Here is a 25,000-nt window from a genome sequence, read left to right as displayed (position 1 = left end):
TTCTATGAGAAAATATTCATTTTTCCACCGAGTCTGAAATTTTCTGCACTGACTTGTGATCTTGCGTCTTTTTGGTTTCGCAATTTCTGGTGACCCTGAGCAAATTTATTCTTCGATTTCCTGCTTTGTGGAGACGCTGCCTTGTTCAAGACAGTAGCTCCATCTCGTGTTGAAACTAAGAAGTAAAATACATTTTAGCGCAAATATTATGTAACAGTAATAGACCATTATATTTTTTTATTTGAAACGGGCCAATTAAAAATGGATGGCGGGCCACAGTTGAACCACAGGCAGTAGTTTGGACACCCCTGGCCTACATCACTTTGCTATTGGGCCACTGAGGAGTGGGAGTGTTATTTGCTCCCATCAGCTGGGAGCCCACCACATCATACAATGTCTTTATCTAGGGTCTCATGGCAAAGGTTAAAGATGAGCTTGTCACATTGTCTCTACAACTGTGGCATAGACGTTCTGCCCATGACCACTTGCCCTGGAGGCATTTCTATCACCTGAACAGGATGCCATGACCACTTAAAATTTGGAACTCCCTTCCCAACGGGATCATCTGTCCTTCCTCTTCCATCTCTGGGGCTGTGTTTTTCTTCATGGTAAGGAAGAACATCAGTCTCTACCACTGCATTGATTACTGAGGGTTCAATTCCATTAGAAAAAGAAACGGCACCCCTCATGGCAACTGCTTTCAGATTACTCGAGTCCTCACCTCTCACTCTATGTTCACTCTCTTGGTGAGAGATTATTATTACTCTCTTGGTTAGTTGTTTATAGACAATTTTTAGGGTAAAGGTGAAGGTATGGTTTGGGGTTAGCTGAAGTTTGGGCTGGGGTTATTAATATTAGGGTTAAAGTAGAGGGAGGGATAAGCACACACAACTAAAAATTATATATAGAAATTTAAAACCAATCACCCACATTTTATCTGAGGTTGTGAGACACCATTTTCCTCAGTCTTCACCCAAACACTCCATCTCACAGATGACCTTGCAAGCCACCAACATGGGGACGAGCCAGATTCGAACCAGCCACCTCTGAGTCCAGAGGCAAGGCTTTGACTACTAAGCCATCAAGTCCCACAATAACACGCGGGTGGTGCAGGAACTTCGAAAATCACAACCGTAAAGAAAAAACAATAATGAAATATATCTCCCTCTAGGGGACAACATGTGAACTGCCTCTATGTACTAAACTGATCTGCTGGGGCTGGAGCTCAACCTTCATCATGCAATTATCTTGTCCACACTGCATTACTGACTTGCAAGAGTTCAAGTAAAGCAAAGCCTCGAAAAACACTGAGAAAAATCCTGTTTAGAGGAAAACAAAAAAACCTAAATCTTAGTCTCATGAGGAATGACATTGTACACACAACACAAAACCCAACCACATCACAAGATTCCCAAGAGCACAGTGGCCTCCATAATTCACAAAACGAAGAAGTGTGGCACAGCCAGGATTGTTCTAAGAGCTGGTCATCAGGTCAAACTGAGCAGTTGGAGAAGGGCCTGAGTGAGAGAGGTGACCGAGAACCTGATGGTCCCTCTGACAGAGTAAAAAACAGAGTAAAACTGTGATGCTTTTAATGTAGACAGGATCTTTCACATTATTGGTGGAGGCCACTGGAACCTTTATCACCTCGGGGGTCCTGAATGCAGGTTTGTGGCTAACACACTTATTTTTTCACTCAAAACAAAGCCACTGTTACTTCTCAAGAAATAAAAATTAAACAATGGCGTGCTTCAGATTTGTAACAATTATTCCACAAATATTTTGTATCCCTCGATGGAGGTCTCTGTGATGTTCCAGAAATTATAGAATTACAAGACAGGATGCAACTCAGGTCTGAGTTTCAGAGCTTCACTGTCGGTTTCCTGTTTCAGAGAGTTTGAAGGTGCTAACTGTGAGATATAGAAACTTAGTGGGTGCTTACAATAACTCACTCACTCTCACCTTTCTATTCTCTCAATGTTGTGGTGGTGTGGAGAAGGTCATGAACATCAGCTGGTGAAGCTGCTGGCCATCCTAAAAGCATTATTGCTCCAAATGTTCTTGATCGAGGTTGTATTTTACAGAATCTCAGCACTCGTGTGTGATCTCCCCAACTGGGTTCCACAACAGTTCTCCATTTCACCTTCTTCCCATAGTGCATCCTGGTGCCATCTCTTCACCAGGTAAACCACACCCACACAGACCTCCTTCTTCCAGTGTTCCATAGTCCAGTCCATGGTTCTGGTTCTCAAGTGTCCCAAGCTGGGTGTGTTTTGAATCCTTTCTATCAGAACTTCAGCAATTTGTGCTACAGGAGTTCTTCACTCTTCTGGGTTTGGACCAGACAGACAAACCTTTTCTTTTCACACAAATCAATGAACCTCCAGTGTCCATAACTTCACCAGCTTTCTGGTTCTCCTATCTTGAAGAACTGTTGGTAAATGCTTAGTCCTGCTCTAACCCAGACGTCTTAGAAACAAATTTGAGATCAAAGAGTGAGTGGGTGGAGCTTCTTCTTTACACAGAAAAGAAGTTCCTACTGATGGAGGTTCAAAGTGTTTATTATTTAAGATTAAAATTTATCAACCCCAGGAAAGTTTGAGGAAAACAAACTGCATACTGTAAAAGAAACTGTAAAAAAAAGTCACCTGGAAGACATTTTTGAGGGATAAAGTAAAAATTAACATTTTATTTGTTTACTTTAAAACCTTCACTAACATTCAAACCCGTTAAAACAGATCCCGAGTACCAGGAATTTCACCAGTAAGGGGAAAAAAAACGCTAAAATGAGAAAAGAAACAGGGGGAAAATAAACATTAAAAGAATGCATTAAGGCTGAAATACACCCCCTGGAGGAGGGAGGAGAGAAAAGCGCTCAATTTCTCTCGAAAGGACAATTTCATCTCAAACTAAAAGAGATTTAACAAGCTGATGAACGCCTTGTTTTATCTGAGATGATCTAAAAGCTGACGTGTTTCTGGAGCATAAAGTGCTTAAAGGAAGAGGAGGAAGAGCAGGAGGTTCTAAGACCTTTCAGAAGACAGAAAGACCCCCGAAAGAATAATAATTAAAAGAACAGAACACTCCATGTGTGGCTGAAAGGTTTCCAGTGTGAGGCTCGGCATTTAAAAGTTCAGAACAACAGAGTGAAACTTATTTTGAATTACAGCGTTCCTTCTCGAACAAACCGTCAGATTAGTTCCAGATAAATAAAAGATAAACGAGAGAGAGAAAAAAAACATCAGCAAGGCTCAGGCTGAACTCGATTGTGAAGGTCACATTGAGCGATGTAATTTCTGTGTGTGAGATTTAGAAAAAAAAAATAAATCACGTGTGTGTAAAATAAATGTAGGTTAAGATAAATATGGGGCTGTAGTGTCGAGATGCGGTGACTCAAATCAGCCGTCTTCATGCGCTCTGGGCTTCGACGCTTTCTGGAAGAAGAAAAGGAATAAATGAATTCCTTTCTGAAGAATTGTGTAGAGTTACAAAAAAAGGAAAGTGTGTAATGAAGTTGTGTAGCATTACCAGGCTCTTTGAGAGCATGTGCGTTGCCCACAAGGCCACTCAGACCTTCAGCGTTTCCACCCAGGATCTCGGTGGTCAGATTATTGTTCCTCTGTTCCTCTAGGATGTGTTTACACAGCTCCTCCTGGACACACACATTATTTATATATTTATTTATTTACACTGGGGTGTAATGATGATGAGTGTTTAGGCCACACACACACACACACACACCTCGCACATCACCGAGAACTGCACAGGAAGATCTTCAACCTTGACGAAGTCCTCCTCATCAGATTTCTGACTGGTGTTTCCAGATCCAACCTCCTGTCATTTACACATGCATTAACCTTCACCCATGATGTACTGAGAATGCAGGTTAAATATAAGTGTGTGTGTGTGTGTGTGTGTGTGTGTGTGTGTGTGTGTTCGTACGTCTGCGTTAACCAGAACGGGCGAGTCAGTCTGAGGGCTGGCTGTGGTGGACCCGTGAGGACTTTCCTGTGAGGGGGGGTCCAGAGAGTCAGCAGATTCCTCCTTGCTGTTTGTGTGTGTGAGAGCTGCTCCGGTGTCTCGCTCGTCCTCCATCACCTCTATAGACTCTGACTTAGAGCTCTTCAATGCTTGAATAGAGAATTTATAACAGGTTATACACACTGTATAAATGTTATAAATAATGCAGTGTGAATTTAAAAAAAGTGTTTCAAAAATGTGCACACTCACCTTCAGAACTTCCTGTGCTCTCTTGGTTGGACTCTAAATCCTGCGCAGCTGCGTTTTGTGAAGCTTCATTATCCTGCAACACAAACATTCACATTTCAATAGAGCAGGAGAACAAGAACCATCACCATAACAACAGGAGATTAGATATTAGATCCAAAAGCACTATTTGACCAAAAGTTCTAAGTGATTGCAGTCCAGGGACGTCAAATGAAAAACAGGTCATGTTGTTAAACATATCAGTGGATCTCAGTGATACACCCTCAGCGCTGGTTCACCTCACTGCTGCTGAAGTTACAGCTCTTGGGTGGTGTGTTGTACAACAAAACTGCAGTGTACAGCTGAGACTTTCCACATTTAGTTCCTCAAATCGTACTACAGACCTCAGAAGTCAAAGACTGTGCAGACAGAATGTCATGTGTCCAGTTCTTCATTCACAACACACATACCTGTGAATGTTCTGCGTGATTGTCTGAGGCCTGCAGGGACGTCTGCACTTCCACAGATCCGGCTTCAAACTCCTCAACTTCCTCTACCTCATTCTCATCTTCACCGCTACCGTAGTTATTCAGCGCCTGTGTTTCAGCTTTGGACAAGCCTTCACACACACACACACACAAAAGATAAACTGTTCAACTGTACACTTCTCTGAGACAGACCCAGGAGAAAAAAAAACACAAACACACTTATAGACAATGGAAGTCCATCTTCTTCTTCGTCTTCCTCCTCCTCTTCCTCCTCCGAGGCCTCCCTGCTCAGTTTCTCATCAGTTTGTTCTCTCTCTTCCTCAAGGCAATGACTCGTCTGTCTCTGCTCGGTCTCATCACGGTCCTACCACACACACACACACACACACACACACACACACACACACACATTATTCAGTGCATTATAAGAGTCAATGATTCAGAAAGTTTAATTAGTGCTTAAAATCATACTCACTTTATCCTCGTCAAAATACGAAGGTGAGAAGGTCTTTTCTCCTTCAGACTTCTTTTTAAAAAAAATACACAAAATCACCAAAGTTACAAATCAACAAAACTCCAGCAGATAATATTTACTGACAAACTATACTTTTTGTGGCAATAAAAAAAAGGATAGTTTCATATTAATTTTAACAGTAAACTACTGAACCTGCTACACAAACGCATACACAAATCGAGTGTACCTCAGTGGAGGGTGTGTGTTTAGTTGGCGTGGTAGGTGTGTGTCTCTTGGTATGGTGTGTGTTCTGGTCGAGGTCCTGCATGAGCCTGAAGAAGGCGAGTTCGTTGAAGAGGATCTCTGAGATCTCCACCAGCAGATCCTCACCGCAGTCCTGCAGCGTTCGGCCTGCAAACTTACTCAGGGACTCCTGTGCATACACACACACACGCACACACAGCAAGACGTATTAACATATTGCCTGCTGGTTACACATGAAGCCAATGTATTCCCAGAAAGGAATGCGTGTGTGCGTGTGTGTGTGTGTGTGTGTGTGTGTATATATATATATATATATATATAAAATTATATATACCTGCAGGATGCCCCCTAGTTGTTTGTGGAAGAAGCGCATGAACTCTCGGCTGTCATCGTTTTGTTGCGTCAGCGTAATGACCATGCGCCTCACCGAGGTTAGGAGCTGTGTAGAGCACACATCACCCATGTGTTCCTGCCACCCACACACACACACACACACATCTGAGTACAAAATTAGGATAAACCAGAACTTGTGTGAACTTCTCCACAGCAAGTGCTCTTACCTTCAGGAAGGGAATCACCTCAGTCATGATGGCTTTGATCTGTCTGTCCAAATGCTGTGTGTCAATCTGAGGGCAACGTATGTCCTGACCTACACACACACACAATTATCAAACAAGTCAGCTTTATCCACTAATATCCTCTCTATGTGAAATATCACAGAGTCACAGAGGTCTGAGATGTGACCCATGACTGAGTGTATGACATGTGTACCTTGGTTAAGCACTAGATCATCACCTGGAGCAGCAGCAGCAGCAGAGGGAACAGCAGGGAGAACAGCGGAAAGCTGGTGATTAAAGACAGGGGGCGCTGTAGAGGCAGTAGCAGCAGCAGCAGCAGCAGCAGCAGCAGCAGCAGCAGCAGCAGGAACCCCAGCTTTTAGCTTCATACGTTCAAACTCCCGCATTCGCACCATAGCTTTATCTAAATGTATCACCGTGTTACCTACACACAGACCGAGAGAGAGGAGGGAGAGGGGGATGGAAAGAGCAGAGGAGGAAAAAACAAGATGGGAAACAAAAAAGGAGAGAAAGAGAATAATAAAGAGAAGATAGAGAGTGGAAGAAAACAGAGGGAAAATAATGAGGGAAAAAAATGGCATTTTAGTGGGAAGTGAGGAACCACAAATAAAGTTCAGGGTTTCTGCAGGTTTCATGAAATCATATATAAGACCCCAAGACCATGAAGAATGAAATTTATGACTGATATCTCGACATCAAAAACACACAAATACGTTGTTAGCAACTGGCCTGAGCCCTAAAGGTTGTTTATTTTCAAAGCCAAGTTTCGCCATTTCTGAAAAATAAAATCGGTTTTACGTCTGTAGTAAAACCCAAGAGAGATTCTCTCCAATAACAGAAAGCTGATTGGCTGTTGCATGTTGGTCTCATTTGTAGTCATAATACAGTAAATTACTACACCAAAGAGAACTACAAACACCACCACCACCCGAAACAAACAAACATTCTAAAGTGCTGCATAAGCGTTTCAATGAGCAGAGACAGTGTTACATGGACATCGGAAAATTTAGACCTAGAACGGCTAAATTTAGACTTTTTAATTTTAGAATTTTTTTAGATTAAAAAAAACCCAGAATGGTTAAAGCCAAGCAACACAAGCTCATACCACTGTTCAGCTCATGAGCTCACACACACACACACACACACACACACACACACCCCTAATTCAGAATCATTAAATGTTAATAAAACAACTGGGAACGCGGAGTTCTTACCGAGGTCATCCCTGGCGAACAGCTCTAGGTTAGAGGATGTAGACAACAGGCTCTCACTGTCCACAGAGTCTCCCTCTACAGCTCTCTTCTTCCTAGAATTGACCTTCATCCTCACGTCCTTCTCAGATACATCCTGATTTACGTCATATACAGGAGTTCCAAATAAATCACCACACCGACTGACCTCGCATATTACTGAGCGTGTGTGTGTGTGTGTGTGTGTGTGGGGTGGGGTGGGGCTCACATTATCCGTAGTGGCGAGACTCTCGCTGGGAGTGAGTTCAGACTGTGAGCCCGGTCCAAGTGACGAGCCCGGCTCCTCGGCGACGCTCTTCTCGGTCAGGTGCCTGGTTACGATTTCCTAAACAACAGAATGAGCGAGACACTGGTAAAAATATTACACGATCTCAAGCAAGGGTTTTAGCCAGGAATCAGACAGGGATGCTGGGCCTGACCTGTAAGGAGTAGAGCGCCCTCTGGCGAAGGTAGTCGGTGTTGAGAAGCTGCAGCTCGTGAAAGAGCTCGATGAGGAAGTGAGGACGAGACTCGTTCTGTGAGATCAGAGAGGCCACCTCGGAGTAGATTGTCTCCCTCAGAGCCTCGAACAGAGAGAAGTCACTGCTGCCGTCTACACACACAAGGAATTAAACCTTGGTAAATTATATTGATTTGGATCGAAATTGAAAACACTAAAAAAAAAAGGTGTGGCCTTTGAGCCAGCCTTAAGTGAAGGAGGCGTGGCCTCTCTAAACCAGTCAGTCTCATTGAGGGAGGTGTGAATTTTTAAAAGCCACAATACAAAATAGCACTAAACTAACACACAATTATACAGATGATGTGTGTTGAAACAGTTAAGTACAGGTCCGGTGACATTCTGTGTTAAAAACGAGCAGACAGAAAGCAGGGTTTAGTGTTTTACCTGGAGTTTCGGTGCATGCGATTTGGTTAGAGAGGAAGGGGGTTCTCCATGCATACGCTGCTGGGCGAGACAAATTAAGAACCAAAAAAATGAAGCAGACAAACACACACACACACACACACACACACACACACACACACACACACACACACACACACAATGGAACATGGTGAGAAAAAAAAATGCAAACAGACTCTGGATGAATTACAAAATGGACCAGACAGTAGTTATGTCAACTCTACTTTATTAAATCTCTCCAGACCTGAGGAGACGTCGTTGTGATTTTTGGGCTTGCTGTCCAGTTTCTCCTGGGTAAGCTTGTCCAGGAGGCTCTGGTTCGTATCCCGTGCTCTCGGCTGAGCAGATCGCTCTCGAACTCTAACCTTTTCCCGCTCTGTGGCGCTCGAGACGCTGTCACTGTCCAAACCTGCTGGAAGAAACAACCTTCAGAGTCGATACCATTTATATTTTAACGATACTGAGAAACAATGATCTATTTGGCCCCCTCACATGTGTTATTGTGGTTCTTGCTCCTCCGGCGGCGGTTCTTCGGCGTTTTGTCCCTGGAGGCGAGGCTAGCCTGAGCTGAGGCTTTGCGCCCGGGTCTGAAGCTCTTGGTGACCGTGGCCGGGTCGACACGGTCAGGCACGCTGCTCAAAGAATCATGGGATTCCAGACGCTCATGGTCACTGCTTCGCTGGTCACATGACCTATTTAATGAGGAGTTCATCCAGCTGGAGTTTTTAGGGTCATCTTGAGAGCTAAGACAGAAGAGAAGAACAGTGAGTTTTTAGAAGAAATCTGTGTGAGTAAATAAGACACTACAGAAGCACCGTGTACCGTGTATGAGTGTTGTTGAGAGGGGTTCTCTGAAGCGGAGGCGGAAAGCTCATGTACTCTGTTTTGAGGGACATGTTGGGATCAGGATGCTGATCCGGGCTGGCCCGAGCTCCTGGTGCCTGCTGAATCTCTGAGCCCATTGGTGGGAACATGGGTGAGTGATTAAAACCTTAAAAAAAAAAAAAAAAAAAAAAAAACGTCAAATACACATCTCGAAATACAACCAAGTTCCCACCCCATGCTGCTGCAGCCAATCAGAACACAATCACAGTACTTTTACTTAGGCAACTTAATACTAAATGATGTGTGTGTCACACTGACCAGTGGCAAGAGGGGAAAAGTTGCTCATGCCAAGCATGTTAATGGTAGGAAAGGGCAAAAACGGGGAAGGAGAGATGGAATCCTGTGCTGCGTTCTGATGCTGCTGTTGCCCTGACGCCACCTGTTGCTGCTGTCGAAGGAGGTCGTTCAGAGTTTGCTTTAATCTGCAAGCATAAGATAATCAGTAACCAGTCACTATGTGGGAGGTGTGTGTGTGTGTGTGTGTGTGTGTGTGTGTGTACCTGTTAACGTTGTTCTGTTGCCAGGCAAGTTGTGTGTAACACTGGTTGAGTTGGTGCATGATAAGGGGCACCTGTGATGTGCCCAGGTTATTCTGCATCATTATAGGGTTATAGGGTGTCGTTAACATTGACTGCAGCATGCATGAAAGAGTCTGCGCACACACACACACAGAGAGAAAGAAAAAATCTTGAGTGAAAAATGTGTGTGTGTGTGTGTGTGTGTATATATATATATATAAATAAATAAATAATTACACAGTATATAAAGTGTGTGTTTGTGTGAACATGTCTACCTGCTGATCCTGCAGCAGCATCTGACACATGGCAGTGCTGAAATCCAGCTGTCTCTGCAGCTGTGTGGTCTGCTCCTGCCAGTGTGTGTGAGTGTGTGTGGCACTCTCTGAGGCAGACAGGTCTGCGGCCCAGCGCAGGTTTTCCTGCCTCTTTGCCTCTCTGGGATTGGGACGAGACTGAGATCTGGTGCAGCGTGGAGAAGATCTCTTTGCACTATCGATGGAGTGAACGTTTGATTATATGTAACAAACAACAGGACATTCCTTTTAAAAGCCTGTGCACATGTGCATATACACACCCGTCCCTGCTCTTCCCGCTGCTGCAGGGTTTCTCGTTAGTGTACGAGTGCGGTTCGTTAGAGGAGCTCGATTCCGCTCCCTGGTCCTCATCCTCGTCCTCCTGTGCACCGAGCTCAGACGTGTAATCGTCCTCCTCCTCACCTAGTGGACACTGTGTAGATCCACCCCATGTCGCCATGGTCCTGACACGTCCACAAATTACAGATAAATCAATAATAACAATCATTAACACCTGTTTATACTGTTATGAAAAATAAATCCTTGGGACTGAAAATTCTATATTCAGGTCACAATGAGTAAATCATCTAAATAAATAAAATGCCTAGATTTCTTGTTTTAATTAATACATTTGTATTAAAAATATAAATCACAGTATTGCATGGTGCATTTAATTTTTTACCTCTTTGGTACACAAGAAAAACATTATTTCAGGGAGTTTCAGAGGATTTTTCTGTGTGTGTATACCTATCGTCCCGGGGGAAGCTGTGTGTAGGGTGAGCATCACTCCTCCTCTGCTGCTCAGCCATCAGACTTTCCAGGTGTTTCCGCCTCTGCCTCAGTTCCTCACGCAGGACCTGGTGTCTGCGCATCTCTGACCACAACTGTGAGACACACATAAGACATAAAAAAAAAACTTGTAATTTTACTAGGTACTAGTGGTGCAATGGATGCAGTTGATCTGTAATCCTTAAAGATCACGATTTCAGTACACACGTGAACCACGGATTAAAAGCTCTATTTTCTAAAATTATCTATATTATCTAAATTTTTTTTTAAAGTTTTTTCCTGCAGAAATTGCGTTAACAGAGCAGTCATGTGTTCACGTAAACGGGACGTGTTAGTCAATAACATTGGCTCAGGAGGAGCAGAAGGACTTAAAAAGCCTCATATATGGGAGCATTTTCTTGCTGTAACATTTCTGTTAATATATATATCTATATATATATATATATATATATATGTGTGTGTGTGTGTGTGTATATATGTGTATTATATATATATATATATATATATATATATATATATATATATATAAATATATATATATATATATATATATATATATATACACACACATACACACATATATACATACATACACACACACTTTATTATTTCATTATACATATATATTCATTATTTAAAAAAAAAAAAAAAAAAAAAAAAAAGGTACCTCATTGTCAGTGACTGTGACGGGTGGAGGTTCGGTGGTTTGTTTGAGCACGGCGGTGTTGCTTTTGGTTGATGTGGACGGTGCGACAGCAGGAGTGGAAGCTGCAGCAGGAAGCTTCTTCATCATTATCACACCACTGGCTGCACTCGAGACAGACGACTGCACAGAAAACTTCAGATTTACCGAGAGAAAAATGAAGGAAATGGTGTATTTTGGAGGAAAATGTATGTTTTGTGGTGCTGGGGGTGACAGGAAGGGGGCAGGTACCTGTAGATCAGGACATGCCCACTGCAGATCCTGGATTTTGCCCTGGATCTCAATCAGCCTCTGTCTCTCCTCATGAAGTTGCTTTAGCTCCTGCTGCTGCTGCCTCAACTTCTCCTCATACAACTTCTCCCTGAGACACACACACACGCGCGTATCCATTTATCTTTCTGAACAGCCACATTATTTCCCCAGATGTTATTCATGTTTATAAGTTATAATATATATTTTTTATTCCTCCATCATGACCACACACACACACACACACACACACACACACACACACACACACACCTGGCCTTGTCAGAGAGTGCGAGTTCTTTCTTGGCCTGAGGTGCAGTCGCTCGGGTGTTGTTGGGCTGCTGTTGCAATCCTTCGTCCTCATTGGCTGCCGTGGTGTCCGTGTCATCACTCTGCACGACCAAAGCTTTAATTAACTAACGCTTTTATCCATTTATTGTTATTTTTTTTTTTAAACCAGGTTTGACCCTTACGGACCTGCACCATGGCGACAAGCTCACGGAGATGCTGCAGCTTCTGCTTGGCTGTTTGCAGACGGTGGACTTTCTGAGCAAACTCAGCGTCATCTGCGATGCTGCTCCGACGACTGGACCCTGAACCTGAGCTCTCTCTTCTTCCTCTCCTCGGACCTTCTGCTTCATCCTCGTCTTCCTCATCCTCGTCGTCTTCCTCTCCGTTCCCGTGTTTGACACCGTTGTATGGGCCATCCCGGTTATACTGACACTCTGAACACAGGGAATCAGGTCAGGTTGATGGACAGACAGACAGAAAGAGAGAGACAGGTAATAAATGTGATGCTGACCTATCACAGAGGGGACGTTGAGGCTGTGCAGGTTCACAGCTGAGCGGTTGTTGACCTCACACTGAGAGTTTAACCTGCTAACTCTATTGTTGGAGCTGCTGCAGGCGTTTGTCATGGTGTTCATGTCCATCCAGTTAGAAGTTGAATGAGACTGAGCAGGGTTCCTAAAACACACACACACACACGTGTCTTCAGTTAAGTGCATAATCCAGAGTAGTTGTTTAGCAGCGAGGTAATACGACGGTTACCTGATGTTAGTGGTGGGTTCTCGGTTCTCCTGTTCTGAATCAAACATGGCTTCGAAGAGTGACCCGTCTTCAGTCTCATCCTCCTCTTCTTCGTTTACGTTCTCGTTCACTGTGTCCACCATCATGTCTGACGTCTGCTCGTAGTACTGCACCAGCTCTCTCAATTCGTTCAGCCGCTTGTGAACCTCCTTCAACTTCCTGCGGCGGACGAGAGACATTACGAGAGAGAGAGAGAGAGAGAGAGAGAGAGAGAGAGAGAGAGAGAGAGAGATATTAGAAATCAGTATAAATGTATATTAGCGGTCGACTGATAGTGGAGTTGACCGATACTGATAGCGGGGTGGATTATTTGCCGATAACCAATTAATCAAACAATAGTTTCTATTTGGAACATAAACTAAAGTTAATAATTGCTTTAAAAGTAGTGTTTTAATTTCAAATTTTACTAACATTTTCTTATGAATTTTCATTTTATGCACATGAATGAGGTACAGCACATAGTCTCAAGTATTTGACTCTAGAGGTTGCAACTGTACTCTTGTAATGACAGCTGACCTTCTCAGAGCAGACATAACTCAGGGGACAACTATCGGTGCTGATTAACTGGCAGAACCGATGCTATAACAATGGATTCTGTTCATTCAGTACCTCAGTTTTTCAGCTGGGTTTCCTCCGTCCTCAAAAGGTAAAGGCTCTTGTCTCGCAACACATGCGCTATTCCCCTCTCGACCCGGTGCCGAGGGACGCTCAGAACCTCGTTGAGATGCACCATGGCCTGGAAACACACACACACACACACACACACACACACACAGAACAGAATAAATAGAACATAAATTATATTGTTTGTAATGTATGTTGGGTTTATTTTATGTTTATAAATATTTATTTATGTATATTTATATATAAAAATACATACATGAGCTGTTGTTTAGTGTCTGGTCTCGGAGGGAATGAAGCTCCTGCAGGATTTTGTCCATGGTCTGCTTCTTGTCCTGGAGCTCCTGTAGTTTTGTGAGCTTGGCGCTAGCAGAAGAGGAGGAAACAGCAGCAGCATCTGCGGCAGCGCCAAGGGTTTGTGGTGTTCGAGGACTGTGGCTAGAGTGAGATCGAGACACCTCTCTGGACAGGGACAGACTCTCAGCCTGACGCCGGTTATCAGGAACCGCCTGGGACTGAGACACAAATTACCACAAGTGGAGTAGCTTAGTGGAGCCTCTGCTAATATCAAACCTTTGCTTGAAAACAGAGTGTAGAAAAGTGACTGTGTGCGTGTATGTGTGTCTTTGTAAGCGTGCGCGCGCATGCGTACCTGGGAATCATGGAGTTGGTTGTGGAAGCGGCGTATGAGGTCGTTGAGTTCATCATTGAGTTCTGAAGTAATACTGACACCCGACACACTTCCTGTAGTCTCTGTTACAACTAAAACACACACTCACAGTAAGACGCAGCAAACAATATAATAAACAACTGTGTGTGTGTGTGTGTGTGAGAGAGAGAGAGCCTAACCGGTGTCGTCCATGGCGTGTTCTGCTCGGTTCTGCATGGTGAGCAGGGTTGCCTGTCTGTTCTGCAGCTCTCGCAGCTCCTCCTGCTGTTGCAGCATCTTTTGCAGGAGGTCGTGTTGCTTGCGCAGGTTCTCCAACTCCTCCTTCTGCTGACCCACGACCCGGTAACACTGAGAAAGGGAGGGAAAAGTGAGACGACTAAAGACAAAGATTAAACGATGAACAGCAAAAAAAAAATAAAATAAAGAAGAAACAAGGATGGACAAATGAGCAGGAGGACACACAAGCACACAAACAGCCATGAACTAAGATCAGCTGATCCCCAACATCGACACACTCATTATAATAAAATAATAAAAACCGTGACACTGGACACACGTCTGCGCTGACTGAGGAGGCGAGAGAGGGGACAGGGTGCATTATGGATACTCACGGTGGGGTCTGCGGCTTCTGACCGAGGCTCTAAGTTCAGAGATGTGCTCTCGGCCATCGAGCCCGAACACACCGCCGAGTCCACCGTGGCACCTTCGTCCTCCTCCTCCTCCTCCTCCTCCTCTCTCGCCTGGAACGTAGAGCGAGTTTGTTACCGGGTTTAATATCGACCTCTCGCTCAACAATCAAAGTCTGCCCTTCGAAAGCTCCTCAGGACCACGAGGAGAACCATCGCGGTAACATACAAAACAAACCATGAAAAAAAAGACAGCGTGAGAGCGAGAGACCCATACACACACACACACAGAGAGAGAGAGAGAGAGAGAGAGAGAGAGAGAGAGAGAGAGAGAGAGAGAGAGAGAGAGAGAGAGAGAGAGTGTCCTACATACAGCTTACCACATTTATCAAGCTCACAGGAAAGAAACCCTTCACTCACACACACACACACACACACACACACACACACAGAGCAGCTTTGCCCAAAACACTTAAACACACAACTGAAACTAACCAACTCATCACACAACGCCATCAGATCAAAGCCCTGACTCTCGAAACAAACTGAAGTACAGAAGAAAAGGAAGAAACAATGGAACAGAGTGAACAAATGAGACGGTTTTAGCTTCTGAAAGGTGACACGGTTTTAACTGTGGGCGTCCTTTAACTGCTATTGTTCTGATTACAGGTAATAAAAGCTCTCTGGATTCAGCACGAGTGAATAAATGCACTGTTTAAACACGCAATGAGGAAAAACTGTATGAGAATGAGGCGGAGAAAGAGAGAAATTATATTTGAAAAGAAAGAGAAAGAAGGAGTGCAGAAAATGAGGCAATGAAAGAGGAAAATATAATGAAAGAGGGGCTAAGGCAGAGAGAAAGAAATGTGTAAGAGAGAAACTGAGAAATGCAGCCATTAAGAGAGAGAAATAAGAGACAAAATGAGAGCGAGAGTCTGAGAAATAGAAATAAAATGTGGGCGCATGAGAGAGAGAAAAGCGAAGCAGAGAGAGAAACAGAACTAGAGTGAGGCTGAGGAAGAGAAATTATGTTAGAATAGAAAGAGAAGAAAAGAGAATGTGTGCACGTGTGTGAGAGGGAAAGAGGGGGTAAGTGGGGGGGGGGGGGGGGTTTACTCTCGCTGCTAATTCAGACATGCAGCAGAAAAGCCAAAGGAGAAAGAGAGGAAATTGTGTGTGTGTGTGTGTGTGTGTGTGTGTGTGTGTGTGTGTGTGTGTGTGTGTGTGTGTGGGGAGGTACCAACCAGCATCTTCTGCAGAAAGCGCAAGTAAGACTTCTCCTGCTCCTTCAAGTGAGTGATGAGGTGAGAGAGGCGCTCGACATTGGCCGGAACGTCGTTCTTCTCCAGCAGGTCGTCCCTCATAGAGCTGGCTCTGGTGATGTATTCACGGATCTGCACCAGCTTACTGACCACCTGCCACACACATATACACACGCATTACTGACACGAAGAAGACAGAGACAGAGAGAAAGGGAGAGAGAGAAAACGTGCAACGGAGAGAGAATAAGAAGTGGAGGGAGAGAGAGAGAGAGAAAGAGTGGAGATGGAGGAGGATCTAGAGCAGCTTACAGAGAAACATTGATACGCACTCGCTTCACCATAAGCGAAAGGGAGAAAGAAAGTGTGTGTGTGAGAGAGCGAGAGAGAGAGAGAGAGAGACACACACATACAGCATGGCATATTTTTAAACTGTGGCCTAAATTCACTGCAGAGCTCCAGCTTTCATCTGTGCTCCAGTTTCTTTTGACGACACACACACACACACACACACACACACACACACACACACACACACACACACACACACTCAGCTGCTAATTCCATTAAAACCAAAACACAGAACAAATATGTGTGTGTGTGTGTGTGTGTGTGTGTGTGTGTGTGTGTGTGTGTGTGTACACATTATATATACTGCTGACTCTCACCTGGCTGCTATCAACAGTCTGATCTCCTGGGATCCTCTCAGCTCCGTGTGGCTCTTTAACAGGTACGACAGGTACGACAGGCACTGGAGCGAACAACCCCTTGGCTGGGCTTTGCTTCTTGGCCTCTTTACCCCCTGTAGTGGTAGCAGGCGGGGCTGAAGCAGGCGATTCTCTGCTCTTGTTAGTGTTTACATGCAGCGGGAGAAAGTTGAAGGGTTTTCTGGGCTCTGAGGAAAGCTGCCTCTGGTTGTTGGCTGCAGTGACACGGCCCTGAGAGTCGCTCCCGATGCTCCTCTGCGGATGAGAATAAAGACACGATTCAGCTTTTAAAAACTAAAAGCACGCCAGAACATTTCCACAGCCACGGTGAAGTCATTGTTTGGACTCCGTAGGATTAAATTTCAGTTTGTAACTGAGATCACTGAAAGCGTTGTGTGTTTCTGTCTTGCTCTTTTTCACTGCACATTTACAGCATCTTGTGTGGATCCTTGTTTAAAAAAATCATTTAGTGTTTTTCCTTAGTTTATTCAATAAAATCATTATTTCATCGTTTTCTCAGTACATTTATACAATATTTAAAAATATTTGTTAACGTGGTATAAATATATCCTCAAAAATAAAATCTAGGGCAAAACATTAACAGATTCCATAAGACTTACCACAAAATCATTTATTTAAATGTTTAAGACAATAAAACAGACAGAGATGACATGTTAAAGTCTTATGAGTGTTCGTTTAACACTGATAAAAGTTATAAAGGTTTCAACTGAACACATCACCATGGAAACCAAGGTTTTGACGTTTTTACGTGAATCCTGATTTGCACTTGATACTCATTACACAGGTGAGGAGTGTGTGTGTGTGTGTGTGTGTGTGTGTGTGTGTGTGTGTTTTACCTCGTCCAGGTCGGTGAAGTTAATGCGCTGCCGGAGGCGGTCGAGCTCGGCCTGATCGGGAACGGACATCTGCGTAGTGTACTTAATTTGAGGGAACGAGTGCGGCGTTCTCGCTCGTCTGCGCCCCGCCCCCGGAGTCGACTCTGGAGAGATGTCGTTGGTCAGGCGGCTCTCAGACACGGCGGAGAGCTTCTTCCTGTTTTTCTCTGACGAACGGTTCGCCTTTTTCTGCTGAACACCCCAGTCCTGAAACAGAAAAACTCGTTATACACAATCCAGATCTCACTAATGACTACAATAAAACATTATTTATATTATATACTACTATGATTTGATCATATTTACACTGTACCTTCAAACCTTTAATCATTTATTTTAATAAATAAAAATGTCTTCTGGAGATTTGTGAATTACTTTATTTAGCAGATCTGTTTCCTTCTTTTTTATATTATAATTAATACACAGCATATACATTTTCCAAAATCATTGATTATGTGTGTCTAGGAGAGATAGAGGGAGCAAGGAGATATGGAGAAAAAAGAAGACGCGAGAGAGAGAAAGAAAAAAACAGGCAGATAAAGTTAGTAGGAGAAAGTGAGAGATAGTAAAGAAAAAAAAAATCGATAAACTGAAAGTTTGAGAGAGAGAGAGAGAGAGAGAGAGAGAGAGAGCAAGAGTGAGAGTGAGGGAAAGATAGACAAAGAGACAGAGACAGAGAGAGAGAGAGCGCAAGAGTGAGAGACAGAGAGAGAAAGAGGGAGAGAGAGAGACACAGAGAGAGTGAGAGACCATGTTATTGAGTCGATCCTCCAGGCTGCCGTTGCTGACGGTCCAGTTGTGCAGCTCCTGTTCATCTGCACAGTCATCAATCGGGACTCCACCTGTCGCCATTTTATTCCCTCAGCACTTACTGTACACACACACACACACATTTTCACTGGACTTAATATACTAAATAAACACAGAAATCATTTGAGGAAAGGAAAAATAAAAAATATTAATAAAACTAATCCCTTTTGAACAGGGATATGGTCTGTTTATATATAATAAGTATCTTGTATGTTTATGTATATTTTATTATACAGTATTTACTCTGTTGATAAATGCAGCTCACTACACTGAGTACCAGGGGTAGTGCACTAATCAGGACTGGACTGCATCGAAATTTAAGTATTATCATATTTAAATATTAAATGTATATTTAGCATTTTTTATCATAAATAAATGAATACATGATATTTTTAGACTGATTTTAAGAGAGACAGTACATTTGTGTAATTACCTTACATTAAGGCCTATAGTCTTTCCACACTAATGGAAAAAGTTTTTTAAATTGAATGATAAAATGTGAAAAGTGGAGTAATAATGAGATAATCCGTGATGAAGGAGAAGGAAAGTCTGAGGTGAAGGAAAGTGCAGCAGCTCTGCCGCCTCACAGGCTCATTCTCCCGAGCAACACTCTCACACTCTTCCCTCACTCTTCCCTCTCTCTTCCCTCTCCAGAATTTGGGTAACTATTTGACGTGTAAACTAAACCGCTGTTTCCTCGGACGCGACCGAAAACAAACCCTTTAAAAAAGAGAGAAAAAGAAAACCGCCGCCTCTCCTCACAAAGTTTAGCCTCCGATGCTAACCCTCCCTCACCTTTTTATATATATACGCGGGTGTTTGCGCGCGCGCATTCAGGAACCAACAGATGGCGCGAGACCTTGTCGCCACGGAAACCCTTTCGGCCACCCGCGAAAATAATCACCGCGGCCGCACGTGCGATTGAGCGCGCAACCGCTCACTGGTTTATTATGGAGGAGGGGATTGGAGGGGAGGGCTGCACTGTTGTAATGCGCATGCGCATACTCTATAACGTATGAGGGGAAAACAGGTAGAGGACAGTGTAAAGATGGAGGGAGAACAGAGGGAGGGATGGAGGGAGAGGTGAAGAGATGGACAGGTGTAGAGATGGAGAGATGGACAGGTGTAGAGGTGAAAAGATGGACAGGTGTAGAGGTGGAGAGATGGACAGGTGTAGAGGTGGAGAGATGGACAGGTGTAGAGGTGAAGAGATGGACAGGTGTAGAGGTGTAGAGATGGACAGGTGTAGAGATGGACAGGTGTAGAGGTGTAGAGATGAAGAGATAGACAGGTGTAGAGGTAAAGAGATGGACAGATGTAGCGATGGACAGGTGTAGCAATGGACAGGTGTAGAGATGGAGAGATGGACAGGTGTAGAGATGGAGAGATGGACAGGTGTAGAGATGGAGAGATGGACAGGTGTAGAGATGGAGAGATGGACAGGTGTAGAGGTGGAGAGATGGACAGGTGTAGAGGTGGAGAGATGGACAGGTGTAGAGGTGGAGAGATGGACAGGTGTAGAGATGGAGAGATGGACAGGTGTAGAGATGGACAGGTGTAGAGATGGACAGGTGTAGAGATGGACAGGTGTAGAGATGGACAGGTGTAGAGATGGACAGGTGTAGAGGTGTAGAGATGGACAGGTGTAGAGATGGACAGGTGTAGAGATGGAGAGATGGACAGGTGTAGAGGTGTAGAGATGGACAGGTGTAGAGATGGACAGGTGTAGAGGTGGAGAGATGGACAGGTGTAGAGGTGGAGAGATGGACAGGTGTAGAGGTGGAGAGATGGACAGGTGTAGAGGTGGAGAGATGGACAGGTGTAGAGGTGGAGAGATGGACAGGTGTAGAGGTGGAGAGATGGACAGGTGTAGAGGTGGAGAGATGGACAGGTGTAGAGGTGGAGAGATGGACAGGTGTAGAGGTGGAGAGATGGACAGGTGTAGAGGTGGAGAGATGGACAGGTGTAGAGGTGGAGAGATGGACAGGTGTAGAGATGGAGAGATGGACAGGTGTAGAGATGGAGAGATGGACAGGTGTAGAGATGGAGAGATGGACAGGTGTAGAGATGGAGAGATGGACAGGTGTAGAGATGGAGAGATGGACAGGTGTAGAGATGGAGAGATGGACAGGTGTAGAGATGGAGAGATAGACAGGTGTAGAGATGGAGAGATAGACAGGTGTAGAGATGGAGAGATGGACAGGTGTAGAGGTGGAGAGATGGACAGGTGTAGAGGTGGAGAGATGGACAGGTGTAGAGGTGGAGAGATGGACAGGTGTAGAGGTGGAGAGATGGACAGGTGTAGAGGTGGAGAGATGGACAGGTGTAGAGATGGAGAGATGGACAGGTGTAGAGATGGAGAGATGGACAGGTGTAGAGGTGGAGAGATGGACAGGTGTAGAGATGGACAGAAATAAAGTTTGCTTCTAGTTATCTCCCTGCAGTTCCTGGAAGCTCTCGTTGACTTTACTCATTATTGATTGCACTAAATTCTCCCGGAGCTCGCTCGCTCTTCTCCCGGAGCTCGCTCGCTCTTCTCCCGGAGCTCGGTCCCTCAGTGACCCCCGGCCACTCACTACATTCCTCCAGTTCTGTCAGACCACTAAAGTTCTAGCTAACAGGCTAGCATTACTAGCTAACTAGCGCCTCTAAATGTCAACTATACGTGATTTTACACGTGTATTATAATTATATATTTAAATGCACGCTTCATTGTAATAATAGAAAACAGTACAAATTTTAACAGAACAAAACAAAACGCTGAACAGCAAAGGCAATCACTGAGTCAAATTCAAACCCCAACACGCTCCCTTTGCACGCGCACTACAGCCCGATGTGAATGAGTGTGACTCTGCGCCCTACTAGTGCCCTTCATCACCGTTTAGGACATAACCTTGATTCCGAACCGAAACTAGCAGTGCGAGGCTCAGCAAAAACACTCGGCTTACAAAGATACCACATTACCTTCGAGTCTGCTCCGTTCCTAGTGTAGTGCATCCGCTACCGGTTAAAACTCACTCGGTGTGACTGCGGCGAATAGTTTTTACAGAATTTTTCCGAAAGTAAGAGCTCGGTTTACTGAGCGGCCCGTTCCTCAATGCGCCGCCATCTTTCTTTCTCCTCACAGATCCGCGGAGGGATCCGCGAGTGCACAATGTCTCAAAGACAGTTAACAACTTACAACAAATTCTGTTTTTGTATTTATGAATTTATGAATAATGGCGCGTTAAGTTGTTTTCTCTGGTAATGCTTTTATAATTTGCCTTCAATTATTTACAATTGATCAAACCTTGCAGCGCTAGTTGTTTACGCGGATGCAGAAAAGACTACGGTCAGGATGTAAAGCTCCCGTCGTAAGAATCATGTAAAGTTGTGGGAGCTGCAGATGTTCTCAGGTTGATACAGAAAATCTTAATATTTCCCTTATTATCACTTTAATAATTTTTTATCTATAAGCATTAAATTACCATAATAATGATCTCAGATATGTTTTTAGGCCCAGACTTGTGTAGACTCAGGTGTCTGTGCTCCAACACTTCCATCTCCAACGCTATTAAAGTTTATTAATGAGACAATTAATTAAAGATAAATAGATAGATTCCATTGTTTTCCAAAAACATTGGGGAATAAGGTGCAATATGTGCCAAGAAGAATCTGATGATACCAACTAATCTAAATTCATCTTCCTTTTTAGTTTATTTTAGTGTATTAGAAGTTTAGACCTCAGAATGTGACATGAATTTAATTTAATATTATAATTAAAGCACAACTATCTGTCTATTAAAGTGTGTAATATCACAATATACATAATTTTGCTCACGTTTGGGTATTTTTCTGATTTCCTATTTGGAGAACCCCATATAAAAAAAATAGCATTTTGTAGTAACTTCTGAGCAAATCATGAAAAAGAAAAAAATGTTCTCTTTATATCTGCTAATTCACGTGTAGCTGGGAATAATATTTTTTAAAGATATTAAGTCCTGAACGTGGCTTCCCAGATACAACACTTTTTTCTTTACATTTGATGAATATTATATGATGATGTGAGAAATAAAATCTAAAGTACTTTACAAATTCCAATTAAAGGTCACAACCAAGAAACTAAATAAGTATTTTGATTCGTTTCGCAAAATATATTTAGAAAAATCAATTCAGTTTCATGAAATAATTCAGTGATACTGTTCCCTTCTTCTTTCTGGACCTGCTGGACTCATCCTGATGTTCTACCTCAGGATTGAGAGTTCTTCACAACGGAGATCATCAGGGACAAACTTACACTAATGAAGAACATCTTATTCATTCTTCATTACCACATTATCTGTGTAAAGCTGTTCTGAGATGATGTTCATTGTTAAAAGTGCAAAACAAATAAACATAAAATGAATTAAATTGAATTGTGAAGCTGAGGATTTGTGGAACCATGAAGATGTATTTGGAATGTAATAAATATAAACCATCATCTACAATGGTATAATGGCAGTTTTATACTCCAGTCTCCATCATCAAACTTCTGATAACCTCAGCAATGATGGAACTAAAATGAATGAATCTCAGGGAGTTTTTGTTGTTGCCACTGTTACCACTTGCTTGCTTATGAGAGATAACTGTATCTCTGTAAAGCTGTTTTGGGACAATGTTCATTGTTAGAAGTGCTAAAGAACATAACGCTGAAATAGGAATAGATAACATTTCTGCCATTATTCTTTCATTCAAGGTCCAGTTATAATGAACTGCTCAGAAAATCCCTCTTTTCAATCGACAGTAAAATACTCTCGTATCTTTTAGACTTTTTTTTTTCATTTGATCTCATTTGTCATCATTGTTTCATCTGTAGAGAATCACAAGGGCATTTTAGGATATTAATTTAAGTATAAATAATTGATTATTATTTATATGTTTCTTTATATGACTTATGCACCTATACTGGTCACCGATGCCCAGGTTGGTGATTATTACTTTCGTTTACCACAACACAGTTTGTTGGTATTTGTTTATTTATTTATTTATAAGGATTAATAAGTGATTTTAGTAGTAATAAAACTTCAAACCAAACGTGATCATGCGTATTGTAGGAAATCTCACAGCTGCAGGGTTGGAGTCCTGATTGGAGTTTCACAAGCACTCCTGATGTCAGTGACGGTTTCTTTATTGTTCTAGGGTTTCCTCCTACCTTGGAGAACATGCTTATATAAATATGTAAACGTACACCAAACAGGCAGAACTTTATGACCGACTGCCTAATATTGTGTTGGTCCCCTTTTGCTGCCGAAACAGTTCAGACCCATCGAGCATCAACAGCATGAACAGCATGAACCAGCCTTCGCTCCCTATGTGCAATAATGATCTTAGGCCGCCCACGACCCTGTCGCCGGGTTACCACTGTTCCTTCCTTGGAGCACTTTTGATAGATACTGACCACTGCCCACAAGAGCTGCAGTTTTGGAGATGCTCCGACCCAGTCGTCTAGACGCCACATTTTGTCTCAAACTCACTCAAATCCTTACACGTCAACTTTAAGGACAAAATGTTAACTGAACATAAAGTTATGCCTGATACCAGACTTCAGATCCACTGTAATACACTAGTTTAACCGCCAGATGTCAGGATTGCTCAGAAATAAAACAACAATTTCAGTGTTCAGTTTGCGTTTAATGCATTAAGTGAAATAAAACACAAGATGGTAAAAGTCGTTGGGTTTGAGATGAAGGAGAAATTCAATCGTAAAACGTTCCAGTTTCTAGTCATTAAGGTAAAACCGTCTTCAGGAGAGGACAATACATTGAGAGCTTTAGGAGAAGGCCGGATAGTTCTTTGGATTTCTGTGCATGCGTTAATTGATTAGTAACTGGGATCGTGAAAAGGAAATAGCATCCACGTTTATATCATTAATATGTATAAGTGTGTGTTTTTCTCTTTTTCTATATTCCTATATTCAGTGTTTTGTGTTGGTTACATTTCAAGCATATTCAAGCTTCATCTTTTTCAAACTCATGGATACAATACAGTCCTCACATTTCATAAAATCAAAGTGAAATGCAAACTCGATGGTAGAACAAGATGAGGAGAGAAAAAATCTATATACAAACCCTGAGGTGTGTTTCCTCCTTAAAAAATAAAGATTAGCAAAAAAAAAAAAAAAGTGAAGTCTGGCAGAGCAAGGCATGTTCCTCGGTCTGGAAGTGCATCTGTGCAGCATTGGTTCCATCCCAAACGTATGTTCTTGCTAGAATGGCGAGAGGTCAGGTCTTTAAAAACCGTACAATTCAGAGTGTTTATTTTTTATTTTTTCTAAAATGCTATTAAGGCTCAGGGTCAAAGGTCATCTAGGCAAAACAGGGGAGCTGGGAAAGCAGGCAGAGTTCCGGGGTGAGAGGCCGTTGTGTAGTTTCCACAGCAGCTCCTCGTTCTCCATTGAGAGCCTTTTGTTGGCTTTCGACTCTTTCTGTAGTGTCTGCTGGAGCATCGCCTGCTCTGTGGATAACTGCCTACAGGGGGAAAGAAACGTGTCAAAATTTGTGGATGGATGGGAGATTAGTGGGACTTTTAGTGGGACTTTATTGGTTTGAGTAGATTTAGGGGAGTTGGTTAAATCTGTAGGTAGATGGTGGAATAGTGGGATCTGTAGGTAGGTGTATGTGGGATTGGGGGATCTATAAGTAGAAATTGGATTGATGAGGTATTAGTGGGGTCTGAGGGTAGATATAGGTGGACTTGGGGGGGATCTATAGGCTAGATGGATGGTGT

The 25,000-nt window shown here is 43.1% G+C and overlaps 2 protein-coding genes across 42 annotated transcripts in view; both read right to left on the bottom strand.

Annotated features, from left to right (window-relative positions):
• Window positions 1-2,658: 2,658 nt before the first annotated feature.
• Window positions 2,659-21,390, bottom strand: pcm1 (pericentriolar material 1). Of its 41 annotated transcripts, none has more exons than XM_083533098.1 (40): window positions 21,221-21,390; window positions 18,197-18,317; window positions 17,408-17,653; window positions 16,512-16,805; window positions 15,829-15,999; window positions 14,570-14,698; window positions 14,138-14,306; window positions 13,941-14,050; window positions 13,548-13,803; window positions 13,277-13,403; window positions 12,629-12,826; window positions 12,381-12,544; window positions 12,056-12,303; window positions 11,852-11,970; window positions 11,561-11,690; window positions 11,294-11,452; window positions 10,585-10,721; window positions 10,119-10,301; window positions 9,820-10,033; window positions 9,527-9,678; window positions 9,285-9,448; window positions 8,964-9,132; window positions 8,634-8,884; window positions 8,386-8,550; window positions 8,124-8,183; window positions 7,660-7,832; window positions 7,449-7,565; window positions 7,205-7,337; window positions 6,184-6,414; window positions 5,973-6,061; window positions 5,747-5,881; window positions 5,396-5,581; window positions 5,170-5,220; window positions 4,914-5,058; window positions 4,677-4,825; window positions 4,231-4,303; window positions 3,943-4,130; window positions 3,742-3,834; window positions 3,529-3,652; window positions 2,659-3,434 (listed from the first exon to the last, which is right to left on the bottom strand). In XM_083533098.1, the coding sequence occupies exons 2-40, from the start codon at window positions 18,296-18,298 to the stop codon at window positions 3,409-3,411; spliced, it is 6,030 nt and encodes a 2,009-aa protein (XP_083389224.1). In that variant the 5' UTR covers window positions 18,299-18,317; window positions 21,221-21,390; the 3' UTR covers window positions 2,659-3,408. The 41 variants fall into 41 exon arrangements, with proteins under 41 accessions (XP_083389224.1, XP_083389192.1, XP_083389227.1 ...); XM_083533066.1 differs by having other exon boundaries at window positions 6,208-6,414; XM_083533101.1 differs by having other exon boundaries at window positions 8,124-8,180.
• A 2,494-nt stretch (window positions 21,391-23,884) lies between these two features.
• The window catches only part of mtus1b (microtubule associated tumor suppressor 1b), a 21,654-nt gene continuing 20,538 nt past the window's right edge, over window positions 23,885-25,000 (bottom strand). Inside the window, exon 12 of the mRNA XM_083533349.1 lies at window positions 23,885-24,741. Within this exon, the coding sequence (XP_083389475.1) occupies window positions 24,576-24,741 (166 nt within the window). The 3' untranslated portion in view covers window positions 23,885-24,575. The remainder of the gene's footprint in view (window positions 24,742-25,000) is intronic.

This window comes from Silurus aristotelis (assembly GCF_946808225.1).
Source record: "Silurus aristotelis genome assembly, chromosome: 27".
NCBI lineage: Eukaryota > Metazoa > Chordata > Actinopteri > Siluriformes > Siluridae > Silurus > Silurus aristotelis.
This window is presented reverse-complemented; position numbering and strand designations above follow the sequence as displayed.